General features: G+C 36.1%; 1 protein-coding gene across 3 annotated transcripts in view; it reads left to right on the top strand.

Moving 5' to 3' along the window:
• Positions 1-2,863: 2,863 nt before the first annotated feature.
• Positions 2,864-14,073, top strand: part of hspa12a (heat shock protein 12A) — a 34,407-nt gene continuing 23,197 nt past the window's right edge. Inside the window, exon 1 of one of the 3 annotated variants that reach the window (XM_059520190.1) lies at positions 2,864-3,218. In XM_059520190.1, coding sequence (XP_059376173.1) covers positions 3,176-3,218 — 43 coding nt within the window. In that variant the 5' untranslated portion in view covers positions 2,864-3,175. Of the gene's footprint in view, positions 3,219-3,855; positions 3,972-14,073 lie in introns of those variants that run through there. The other 2 variants (XM_059520188.1, XM_059520189.1) reach the window with 2 other exon arrangements.

Below are 14,073 nucleotides of genomic sequence, written 5' to 3'. Positions count from 1 at the left end.
AGTTCATGATTACAACTGTTCTCAAAGCGCAATAATTCAAATGTAGTTCGTTACCTTTAAATATTATTAATAAACTTACCTGCACAGACATAACAGTGCTATTTAGCCTACTGTTACACTCCATTGCTGTTAATCAATAGGCTTAAATATCCTTAATATCCGCACTCTTAACGGTTCCGTAATTTAGCTTAATTATAGTTCTTGTGCATTTGAAATTGTGAAAAGTGTTAATCAGAGTGAAAGTGATGAACGTAAAAAGTCCAAAGTTTTTTTACAACGGTTTGGACATTCCTTATGAACACTTCCCCCTTGTGGACTTGAGGGCATGTTGTCCCAAACGTCAAGGCTTTGGAGATTTTTTTAATCTTATATATATATATATATATATATATATATATATATATATATATATATATATATATATATATATATTTTTTTTTTTTTTTTTTTTTTTTTTTAAGAAACCCCTTATTTTCACAGATTGCTTATGCTTAAAGCCATTTATGTATATATATCAGGTACAAGACTTATCCAGGTCAAGTAATCTAAGTCACTCATCAGTTTTTACTTACTGTATGATTTTAAATCATAAATGTAGGAGTGTCTGTTCACTTTTGTAGGAACATTGGTTTATCAATGCACATAGCCTTTAAATTGGCCCTTTGATGGTCTTTGATGATAACAAGCCATGTTAGCCAGTTCAATGAACTGTTCATACAAACAGTCCTACAGCTTCCATAATATCCTGCAAAATCATCTGGTTCTTGTTTGTTTTAACCATATGATCATTTCAGATAGGTTTACTTATGTTGAGGCCTTTGTCCAGGATATGGATATGTCAAAGTTCTGGTTGGGTGACAGTCAATGTGGACTATGCTTATATTTTGGGTACATTTATTCATTAACGTCTGTGAATGACCGCCTTTCATATGTAACCAAAATACAAACAATGCATATCATTAGAATGGCACACAGGGTGGGACTTGCATCACATTAATGTGGACCAATCAGATCCCACTTATTACAAGCTATCATCAAGTTATATAGATTCAGCATAAATACAGACTTTTCATAGTATACCTATTCAAGACAGTCTATTCAAAATCATACAGTTAGTAAAGACTGATGAGTAACTGAGTTTACTTGGCCTGGATTAGTCTTGTACCTGATGTCAAAAAAAAAAACAATTGCAAGATATACATCGCTCTTTACACATGATGTTTTGCAAACATGAAAAACTATAACTGCTTTCATAATAGGGAGTAAAACACAAACACGCTTTGACAGCTGTTCAAAGTTATAATAGCCTACATGTGCAAAATATATTTCCTGCAAAAAACTAGACACAATTTTTTACAAAACATATTGAAAATGGTGTTGTTAAAATTAATTTAAAATAATTTTGATACATTTTTTTTTCTTTTAATGAAGGCTTCCAATCCATTTTGACATGACTCATTCAGTTATTTTTTGAGTTCCGGCTAATATTTGGCTTAAAAGGGGCAGCAATTTCATTTTAGATTTTGAAATCTAGTATTGATGCAACATCACTCCAATTTTTATTATTATTAAAGCAGTGAACAGGAAGCTTGGTAAAGTGTCAAAACAAGCTCATTGGAATCTAACAAGAAGAAATACTTTTTTGTGCAAACCAAAAATATAGAAAAACATTGAATAAAAATGTCTTATTTTTCACATAGCCATGACAAAACATATTGTATTTTTAGTTTCTCTACATTTTCCTTCTACATTTTTATACAAGTTTTTCATGCACATGAATATGAACAAAGATATATAGGACACTTCTAACATTTTTAAATATTTGAGATTAGTATTATGCTAATGCAATGTTTGTTTGGGGTTTGATTGGCAGGTTTGGGGTCCTGTGGGTCAAACTCAGACTGACCACTAGATGGGGCATAGAGTCTTTTTATAACCTAGTAATGCCAGAGGACGTGACCAACACTATTGGCTTCCTCCTCTAACTGCCATAGTCTGCTGAAGTTCAGTTTACTAATTAATTTAGAAAAATAGCCATGAATGATTGTATGCATACATGCTTATGGCTAATGTAAACTAATATGTAAATTGATATCTTAATGTACTTTTTCTGTCTGTCGGTAACAAAAAGTAACCTCTTCATATGTATAAAGTTATATTTGATAAAGTGAGATATATGTTTCACTAAAAGATTATTCTCTGAACTTGTCTGCAGCAGAGATGCATATGTTCTGTAGTATTCTGTATGATATGTATATTCCAGTGCCTTTGTCATGTAAAGCCCACCCTGGCTGAGATCACACCCATATGTTAAATAAAAAGAATACGATTCCTTCTCATGCAGATCTACACGAGCACCAGTGGCTCTAAAACTCATATGTTACCCTTTTAATCTATAAAAGACTACATAAGACAATGCATGCACAATATCATTTTCAATGCAATACTGTGTAGTGGGATGAAGTATGTGCAATTACCATGATCTGATATTAGAACAATTTTCCACCTACAAGCCTAATTATAGATAGATAGATAGATATATAGACAGACAGACACACACACAGACAGACAGATAGATACCTAAAGTATAGGCCTACATATTGGTACATTTTGAAAGGTCATTGCCCCAGTGACAGTTTTGTAGCATACCTATTTTTTTCTAAGAATAGGCTATGTAACTATATATTGTACTATTTCTAACACAAGTCATGTATTATATTGTATTTTATCCTCAGTGTATACATATAGATAAGAATGGCTATACCGAATTAAACACGTGTCACATTATTTCTCAGAGGCCTTTGTTTACTCTTTTGCTGTATTCATTAGTCTTGCACATGGAGTCGAGCTGAAGGGCGGGGCTGGATGGCGAGCTAACAGACCTAAAGTCTGGATCGGTACACTTCCTTTCTCTGGGTGTTAGACAGCCTGAGAAAAACTTTAGCTTTAGGTCAAACTCGAGATAGTTTCTTTTAAATGCGCTCCAAAGAGTTAGTCTTAAAGAGTTTTGGGCTGGAAGGCTGGTGGGTGTAATAAGACCGTAGTGAAGAAACAGGACCGGGGGTTAGCCACACTGAAGAAGTAGACAGCTTTTCTGTAAAGAATCTAATGAGCCGCGCAAAAAGTTAGACATTAAGTTGGATCTTAACAGGAATAAGGAAACTTGAAGATTTTAATGATGACTGAAAAAGAGTTGGTGATTGACGATATGATAACAGGTAAGTGAAATCCCATTTAAGATTGTTTGAGCAGTCTATTAACCCGTTATCAACGCCCACAGAGTCAGAGCCCACGATATCATTACTGTAAGTGTAGCCTAATTATTCACAAACCCCTCTGAAACCCCTCCACACACAGCCTATAATCATACGTTTGTGTCTCTCTGCGATGGGTTATTTTTATTTTGTGGCATAGACTAGATACACTCAGTTTTAATTAATAAATTTTAATGGGGAAATAATCTAAAAGTAGACCTACTGCAAATAAAAAAAGTTAACATATATTTTAAAAGTCAATATGTAATTTTACAGTATGTTTCTTACAGTACTTTTTTTTTAGCGAATGATCGTAAAAATAGGACGTTATATGATTTAATGACATATTGGCGTCATAGTATTTTACGACAAAGTTCTGGGAAGCACAACTAGCAGTTTTACAGTAAATTTAACATGTACTATTCCTGGAAAGCAAATTTATTTTAGACAGCCTATGCTGCAGGGAGTCTGTACTGGATGTGAATATTATATTTCATCTCAATAATATTATAAATCTTATCCTGTAAGACATTGTATCCCTGTAAGGCTCTTGATGGCATAGTGGGGAAAAATCTGCATCTGACTTTAAAAGCGCAGCGTAGACTTGTAACGGTGCAGAGTTGGGTCACGTGGTCTCGCTCCTGGGAGCTTTGAGTCAATGCAGCAAAAGTCTGCACGCTCCATCATCTTCATCATCCCAGGTGAAGCTGGAACGAGGTAGGGCTTCTCAACCACCGACCCAAACACACCACAGAGCTTAAATGTATTTTCATACCACATGTTTAAAAGGTTTAGTGCTCGTTTTGATACGGAATAACCGCATTGCAGAGAAATGTAGTAGCCTAATACGACTGTTTACAGCGTGGCTTTGGGATCCTAACAGCATTTCCTACTGTAGCGTGGATGTGTGTTTTGCTTGTTTTAACGTTGGGCGAGTTTCTGACAGTTCTGCGCATTGGAAGGTAAATAGCACATGCTGCTGTCTGTCCTTTAGGAAGGACGCCAGTGTGACTGCTGATGTGATGTGATGTAATGTGATTCAGAAGGGGCGCATCTCTGACACAGCAAGAACATCTGTGTTATAGTCATCATAAGCATGTTTTCCTAGAGGTTGTTTGTGCAGTAGACATCATTAGACAGCATCAAGGTGATATTCAGAGAGAGATGCGTAACGTCTTTACGACATTGCCGTTTTTTCGAACCAATCTGAATCATTCTTTTGAATCGGATCTAGAAAAATTGGTTGAACCGATTCACAAACCCCGATTCGTTTACAAATCGCAATGTAGGTCCGAGCTCATCCAGAGTCAACTCGCTGACTCATTGAACTGAGAACCGATTCTCTATGAATCAAGAACAGATCGAGCTGATGGGTCAAAAAGTTACTTCAGTAGCCGAATAGCCGCAAAGTTATAAATAAGAGGCGTATACTAGACATGTTGACTTGATTGTGTGACACTTTTATTGATAGGCTACACATTCGAAAGTTCTAGCATCTTATTAAAACGTGCTACAAAACTGTTCAGAAAAGAGATTCAAATTATCGAGTTGGGGCGTTTAAATGAATAATTTTTCAAATAAACAGCAATGTCCCTTCGTACAGATTTATGAAATATTTTTCATTTAGAACATAAAATATTCCACGCCGAGATACGAGATTCCATGTGATGTCGCAGTTACGTCGTAGCACTGAATCATTTTTGAATCGTTCTTCGAAAAGAACTCTCCGAAAGAATCGATTTGCTGAAATGAGTGGGACTGTAAACGTTAAATAGATCAGGATGTTGTAGATCTGACACACACGTGCTAATTGCACCATGGCAAGAAATTTGTATAGGAGCATTGAACTTGCTGCCAAATGTTTTTTTGGACCATTTGGCTGTTGAAACTATAATGTCCTTAAATTGACAATTTGTCCACACCTACTGACTTGAGTAGCCTATTTGTGTGTAGCAGTTTGAACCTTTGCGTCGCCCAGCCTCTGGTCAGGGTGCCAATAGCAGAATAAAAACGTACTCCCCCTCAGCACATTCCCACGGTGGCACTACGGTCCTCGAATATAAAGCCGTCATTGTTTGAGTAAAGGGGAAAAGGCCTCATAGGTAGCGTGTGGAGGCGGGTACAGAAAAGAAGACTAGACCCAGAAATGGTTTATTTAGATGGGTAGTCATGCGTGTTGCTTGTGGAGTCCTTATATAAACAAATATGGCTTTCAGACTTTAGGTTTTTGATATTTTATGCATTTTCATTCTTCTGAGATTCTGAGGTTAATTTGCTTCTTTGGTTGAATGCAGTTTTATAAATATAAACTTTTCTAAAGTTAATGTTCACATAAAGCTCTATTTGATGCAAATGCAATTTGATGGAAATTCGAAATAGAAAAACTGAAATATTTTCTTGTAAGTAATTTTAAAAATAATTTAAAAATGTTTTTCAGCTGGTTGCCAAGGCAGTATACACAAAAAAATGACAAAAATGCAACAAAATTGCTAAAATGTTTCTAGTATCTGTATTTGAACCTTTGTAACAAATCCACTAGTGTTTGGGGCCATGTGCCACACAATCACATCTCTTTCTTGGCATGCATGCACTTGCAAGCTGTCAGCAGTGGTAAAGATGGTTGCAGTGTACTGACTGGTGCAGTTAAATAGTCTGATGCACGTTGGCTGGGGGAGGATTGCTTAGTCAGCATGGATGGATATATGGGGTATTCATTTCTGTCTGCAGCATTCATGCATGCACACATACAAACTGTGACCAGCTATCGCCAAATACACATATGTTTAACAAACATGCACACCCAGAAACCCGTAACTCTGGACTCAGCTGTATGACGTGACCAAGAGAGCGGAGACAATGTCCCCCGTCAGGGTGTGGCCGCAAGATGTGGATCCTCATCTGTTTAAATAGTTGAGACACATGGCTGAGGAGAGAATATGTAGTGATGGTATTTGTCTTTAGAAATAAATGAGTAAAGAAAGCATTCACTTGCATCACATGCACAAAAAAAATGCATGTGGGTTTTATTAACAAGTGCAATGTTTACTTCATTCCATCATGTGTTCTGTGAGTAAATTGCAAGGCTTGTGGTTGCAGTCTAGGAGATGTTTAGCCATAGGGGGTGTCTTGGTCCCTGGGTGTGAGATTGGAGAGGTAGGACGACGGGATGATGTAAGTTAAAGTGGAGTCATTAGCGTGTCTGTTTGAGGTCAGCTCAATGGCTTTTAGCTTCACACACACGTTCGCTTAGAACAGCTTAATTTGATGAGTCTGTGGTCAGCATCTGTGTAGGTCAGGCTCACTCTCATTCTCTCTTGTTTGCTGTTTCCTTTCTTTAGAGTTCTTCTGTAATACAAAAAGTGCAAGGTTTTGATCTCCAAATTTTGTGTGCTTTAGACTTGGACTTTATACTTGGTTTAGATGTTTTTTTGGCCTTAATCACAGCTTGAAAGTCCTTTTCATGTGAGATTAAATCTCTGGCTTTGAATATAAATCATTTGAAGATAAAATGCATATCTTAATGACAGCAGAGTTTTGAGGCAGGGAAACTTGCAGATGGGACGGAAAGCTCTATTTTTTTTATTTAATTGAAAAACGTGCTGTGAATGATGTAGACATTTGGAAGCCTGCTACGAAAATCACAAAAGCCCAAAAATTCCATTCTGGCATTACGTCATGGTATAGGTATTAGCTGCGGTTGCCTCGGTTCCCAAAGGGAAGGAGAGGGAAGTTATAGAAGGGGGAGCAGGGGCGGCTTTAATGTCAACAGACCATCCACGTGATAATGAGAATGTTACGCCTTTGGTGTGTAACATTAAAAACCCATAAGAAGCCTCACAACTGAAAATAAATCACTTTTTAGCACCCCTATATACTCTTTTATTTACAATATGTGTCTGCCAAGAGACAGTCAGTCCGGCCAAGCAGACTCCACCCAGCACATATGTTCTCATCTGATATTCTGCTCAGTTAATCATGTGTATTTTGGCAGTTTCACGATTAGGCTGTTTAATAAAAGCCTTATTTGGCCCCTTAAACTGAACTTAAGTGCTTTTAAAAACAGTAATATTCTGAAATATTGTTTTGCAATTTAAAAAAGGGGTTTTCTGTTTTCATATATTTAAAATGTAATTTTTCAGAAATTACAGAAATATACAGAAATTATTCTAATATGCTGATTTGATGATTTGAATTATTTCTTATTATAATCTGCTGTGGAAACTGTGATACTTTTTTCAGGATTCTTTGATGAATAGAAAGTTTAAACGAATGGCATTTATATGAAATATAAATTTCAGTGAGTTCTATCTAGATAAATTTCTTTAAAAAAAAATTCGTACTTAGACCAAACTTTTAAACAGTAGTGTATATAACATCACAATTTACACAATTTTAAATGATAAAAGAATATATTAGAGCAAATAATTTACATTTAATTTAAATTCTAAGTCTGAACAATGACAACCGTTATCTTTGAAATTAAACCAAACTTCAAATACAAGCTTAGTTGACATCATAACATAATTAGATGTAACACAGACTCTGTTAGTATGGTCACTAAACTATTTCATATTGCTGTATCCTAGGCCTTGATAGCAATATGAAATATAGAAAATATCCCTCACAACAGTGGAATTTGTGCTTTCTGATATCTTTGTTTCATACCAGTAAAAGGGCAGATGTTTGTTTGTGTTGTGCAACCTGCATGAGCAAATTTGGCTTTTATGAGCTTATTCAGTTCTGATCCAAATCTTGACTAGTGCTGCTCTCAGAGTAGCTAGGTCTGTAATACGGTGTGCTGGTGGTTCACTTTGCTTTGGAGAGGGTTTGAATAATTTCACATTTGTTTGAATTATTCATATACCCGTTTCGGTAGTATCTGGAGAGATGGTGTGGCCAGCCACACAGATGTTACTCATTGTCTGGAGATGAATGTATCTTCAGGTTGGATAGAAAAAGACCATTACTGGCACATTTGTGGTGCCTCCGACCAGATGGTATTTATGTGAAAATGTGGTCTTATTTTTTTTAGTGTCCAGAAAAAGGGTGGGCGTGAAAGAAGCATTTATATGCAGCCAAGAAGCCTTGATTTGTTGTAGTGAATTCCCCGTGGGTTTGACTGCACTCTGTGAGGAAACCGAGCCCACCAGCATGGAGAAAAATGCCAATAATCCAGTCAAGCTGTGTCTGGCCTTCAGTCTCAGGGGCAGTGGGGGAGATGTATGTACATTAGGGCTGAAACGATTCCTCGAGTAACTCGATTACAAAAAATGATCGAGGAAAATTGCTCTGCCTCGAAGACTCTTTTAATTTATTTTAAATCTCACGTCAGGTCCTTCCGCAATGATTTTGTTAATGTGACACAACGTCACCCACAAAGCGGAAGGAGAGTCAGCAGTGTTTTGATTGAGGGCGCAGGCAATAGTAAAGAGAACGTCGTGGCGTGCGTCCATTGCAAGACAGAGCTGGCATACCACAACTAGGGCCCTATGATTTTCCCTAGGGCCCTATGATGGAATTCATGGAATCCAGTCATAAAAATGGAATTTACAGTTTAACGCGGAATGGCACGGAATTTGCCAAATTTTGAATGAATTAATCAAAAATAGGTAATTGCACTTACATCAAATCACGATATGGACTAACATCTGTAAATATTAAGCTGGAACAGTCTATTTAAATATGAATCCTGCATGTTCTGCGTGTCTCTGTTAATGAATGGCGCAGAAGCGCTTCTTCGTTTATTTACACACACGGAAGCGCGCGTGACGCTCTGGTGATTTCAGCATCTGCTGTCTCACTAAATAAGGACGTGAACACATGAACAACATCTCCAGAACTGCTCTGAGAGTTACTTCATGAGAATTTGACCGTTTGATTTGAGTAAAACTAGCGTCACATCACATACACAGAACTGTAAAGGTATGTCCACCCGTCAAAATAAAAGTCCGGTTTGGATTAAAGTCAAGTATTTGCCAGAGATGTATTATTTTTATTCAGCAGAATGTACATAGCCTACTACTAAAATAGAAAACATATTTTTTTTTAAGGTTTAATCACACAACATTTCTTCCATGTTTTATTTTTAATAGTAAATCCCCTTTGTTTGCCAAAAAATTAAGTTTGCTTAATTTTCAATAATTAAAAGATAAATTAAATTAATGTTTTATGTGTTTAATGTTTAATGTGCATCTCAGAAAATGCTATTATTTAAAACCCCAATTGAATGGCACTTAAATGCACTTAATTCATCTGTCAGCTTTATTGTCATTGTTCACAGTACAAGTACAGAAAGAGAAACAATGGGTACGAATTAAATGTTTATTTTTGATGTATGCATTGCATCTATGCATTTAAAAAAATATATATTTTTTTTTTTCTAAAAAAGGAAACTTAGACTTAGACTCAGGAGACTCTTATTTTCTCTTGCATAATTAATATTGCACTTTAATTAAGCAAAAACACATTTTATCCGATTACTCGATTAATCTATGGAATTTTTGGTAGAATACTCGATTATTAAAATATTCGATAGCTACAGCTCTAATGTACATCCTCTGTAGCTTATAGAGGCATTACAAGGAAGCATGTACTTCAAGTGTATGATGCTTAGTTTAGTCTGACCTTCAGAGCATGACTACAGGAATCTAGACTATTTACTGTATATGGATTTTAGATGAATAGAGGTGGAAATAGGTATAATGTAAGATCTGTTTATAGTCTATGCTATGCATAAACAGAAGTTTACTCTCCCTCATCTTCTTCAAAACTTGACTTTTTTCCTGTGGAACAAAGAAGATATTTTGATGAATGTTGTGAACTAAACAGTTTTGATTACCATCGACTTCCATTGTATGGAAAAAAATTAACACATGTATTGCGTTAACATGTATAATGTCACTTTATATATACAGTACTATATACTGTACTTTATTTTCGTGGTGATTGACAGAATGTGTCAGAAATTAGAGCTTGACTTGTTTTGAGTGCGGAACATCCATTGAATGAAATGTTTTTCAAGCGAACCCATGGTCTGTTGAAAGTTGCTCATTGACCATTTACTGTGGATTGTGTCATTTGTGATTGTTTGAGTCTGAGAGGTTTTCTCTACGCTTTGTGCAGCAGCTGTAATCAGGCTGTCCAAAACCAGATGCACAGGAAGGAAGACTATTGTAACTCCAAGAGGCCATTTTTAGAATTTCCTCACGGAGACACAACAAGCGAATGTGCAAACATACAAATACAAAGACTTTCAACTTTGGGTTGTCTTCCTCTCTTTCAAAAGACTATCTTTCTTTATTGTTCATCAGGAGTCAATGCACATTTTACAATTTAAACTGTCTTTGTTCTCCCGGGGTACACTGGCCAGTACACTCACCTTCATTCGCGTTTTCATCATCCTACATCTTTATTAGAAAGTGTTCTTTCTTATTAACAAAATGTCATCTGCTATTCAGGTAATAGCTTTGGTGTTGTAACTATCCCTGCTGAAAAAAAGCTTCCTAAACCCGTCTAAGCTGGTTCTCTGGTCTTAGCTTGTCATTAAACATGCATTGCATAGATCTCTCTATGCCTGTAATGTTCATTCTTTGCTTTATATATTTTTTCTTTTTATGTATTTTATGTGTACCTACAATATTCTTCAAAAGTTTGGGGTTGATAAGATTTGTAATGTTTTTGAAGGAAGTCTCTTATACCCACCAAGGCTACATTTATTTGATCAGAAACGCCTGTTGTGACTGGAAGCTGAATTTCAAGAAATATTTCATCTTATTATCAGTATTGAAAACGGCTGAATATTTCCGTGAAAGCAGATACATTTTTAAGTATTCTTTAATGAACAAACTTTAAAAGAACATGAAATATAAGTCTTTTGTAACATTATAAATGTCACTATCGATCAATTTAATGCATATACTGTATGCTGATGAAAAGTATTAATTTCTTTCAAAAAAATGTATTACCTGACCAGAAAGGTATAAACTCCAGTCTGTGAATCAATATCAGACAGACAGGATTTGGAACCCAGAACAACTTTAATCAGTTTCATTAGTTTGCACATAATTACAGTGAGAAAGAATCCTGATGTCTTCGTGAACTGAAGGCAGTTTTGCCAGTTTATCATCCCACAGAGCTTACACAGATCCATTTGACTGACACAGCTGCTGGATCTTGCTGAGTTCACAGATGACTCGGATCTCTCGACTTCACTGGTATAATGTTACACAGAGAAAGCTGCTCTGGATGACTGCTGGATACAGCTCTATCTAGCACTGCAAAAATCTGCTCTCTCTCTGTCTTTCTGCTCTTGCTCTCAGTATGTTTCATGTATCACTAAGGTAGTGGGACACTGGCATCGATTTGGGAGAAGACTGTTGGGATGAGATGATGCATGTCATATACCCCTATAAGCAACTTAAAAGCATTTGTGGTGCTCTTTATGATTTATGGCTTGCGGTTTAGGGGTGTGACGGGGTTGTAAATGCAGATGTCGAAACACTAGTCTGCTCTGTCTTTGGTAATGTAATGGGAGTTTTCTGCACTCTCCGAAGGCTTTAATTTTTCTCCAAACTTCACATTCCAGCATCATGAGATGAGAGGAAATCCTACAGACACATTTTTTCATTTTATTTATCCAGTCTGAGTCTGAAACTCTCGGATATATTCATTCAGGCCTGTACCAAGCTAACAGAATTGTATTCTATAAAAAATCCATATGGAATGTAGTTTGTTTGTCTTGGATTTTAGCATCTAAGCTAATAGCCAAATAGTGTTATATACACACACATACGTTTTAGTGCTTAATGAAGCAGCCTTATTAACAAAAACCATTGTTTAGGATTTTGGCCAATTGTCACCTGGTTTTTCTGAAATGGTGTCCCTTATTTTCCAAGGAAGAAAGTGAGAGTGTCCCTTTTTTCCCTCTGCTAACGTTAACAACCTTAACTAAAGAGAGAAACTAATACGATTGAAGCAGTCGCAGCTGTTGCGCTGCTCCTCTCACCCAGTGTGTGTGGGATGTGTGTTTGTGTATGAATGTGAGTGTTTGTTAGTGTGTTTGTGAGTGAATAGAGCCAGCTGGAGACAGTGAGTGTGAGGTTTTTGGCATTTGCAGTGCTGCTTCTCTGAATGGACCTTCACATACACGTGAACTGGAGCAGCCCTGCCCTGTCAATGGCCCTTCTTTGAGACGGCTTGCCTTGGTAGCTGTTTGTGGTCTGTTTAGCTCGAGTATATAACTGAGTTCGGTGTGTTTAGCTTAGGCTTGAAAAATTAGCCGTAGACTGTAATGTTCACACAGAATTCATTGGAAAGTTCTAGTGATGAATATAGTCTAATAAAATTGATCAAAAACACTTGCTTTACAGCTTGAGATGCGCATACATTTTTTGTTTTCCCCTTTTCTGCTCTGGTTTCACTTACTAGGGAATTCTCAACTTGACATTATGATGGATTCACTTTTCTTTATCTCTGCATTTGGTTATTATTTTTGGAAAAGATTCAAACCAAAAGTTGCAGAGCATGCAGCCATTTGTCTCAGGCATGGTGAGATTTGATTTAAACTGAAAAAATCAAATAATTCACAATTGAACAAGACTGATGCGTTATCCAGAGTTGTAATATTTTACAGATGGGTTTGTCTTGTCCTTTCTCTCTGTGTATGCCATACTGTTATTTAACCATATATTGAAGGCACTTGTAGTTTGAAGTTCTAAACAGAGAAATAGTGATCTGTTGAAGATTTTAAGTATATGAACATAAACTCAACACTGAAGACAATTAAATGTTTTCTTAAGGTGACATGGAGTTTAATAAGATTATGATTAGGAATGAATGAGTTTTGACTTCATAATATTTCAATTTATTGTGCAACTAAATCAGTTAATTTTTTCTTCTTCTTCAGTCTTGCCAAATTCCCTTTGGCCTACTTCAGTCCTGACTTTTGCTTTGAGGAAAAAAATAATGGTGCAATGAACACTGTACAAACAATTGTATTTATTTGTCCTGCTTTGTCACACAGCAGTGTTGGAAAATCATTCTACAGTACATTATTATTATTATTATTGTTTTCTTTCTTTTTTTTATGATTTTTTGTCTGGGGAATTGTGGCATGTGACCTCATAGGAAAGAAAAGTTCCTCAGTGAGGAGTGGGGGAAAAAGAAATAGAGTGATGCTTTTTTGAGAATGTATATGTATCACAATTCCTTTTTTGGATATGTAATGATCAATATTAAAATTAAAAAATAGGAAAGTAACATTTATGATTGACATTGTATTCAGATATATATTTTCAGATTTTTTTTTTCTCTTTACTTTCATTCAAATATATCAGTGTTGCATATTTCATAGATAACAGATTCCAGGCCTAAATCCACTTTGTCTGTGCATCAGTGGTCCATATGTCTCTCAGCTCTATTATTTCTGTATACTGAGCTGCTTGGAATTCCTCTGAATTTGTAATTCCACAGAGGAGGTATGACCTCTGACGACTCCTGCTTCCTGTCAGAATTTTGTATAACATTCCAGAACGGAGCTTGAACACCCGTTCGTTCGCTCCCTTTCTCAGAGGAGGGGTGAAAACAGGATACCCTACTTTTTTTACCCTACTCTCTCTAATTTGTTTATTTTTCGCTGTTGGAATCGACGGATATGTAGTGGTACTAGCATGTGTGATCACCTTATTGAAAGAGTCTTTTTGTGTTCTGTGTTTTGAGAAACTTTAGATGTGATCTGGATTTGAACTTTAGAAAAAACCTGCTGAGCAAATAATTCCAAATTTTTCCCAATAATAATAATCTATCTAAATGGCCAACAACT

Source organism: Carassius carassius, chromosome 32 (assembly GCF_963082965.1).
Source record: "Carassius carassius chromosome 32, fCarCar2.1, whole genome shotgun sequence".
NCBI lineage: Eukaryota > Metazoa > Chordata > Actinopteri > Cypriniformes > Cyprinidae > Carassius > Carassius carassius.
The sequence above is the reverse complement of the archived record's forward strand: the minus strand, read 5'-3'. Positions and strand labels throughout refer to the sequence as shown.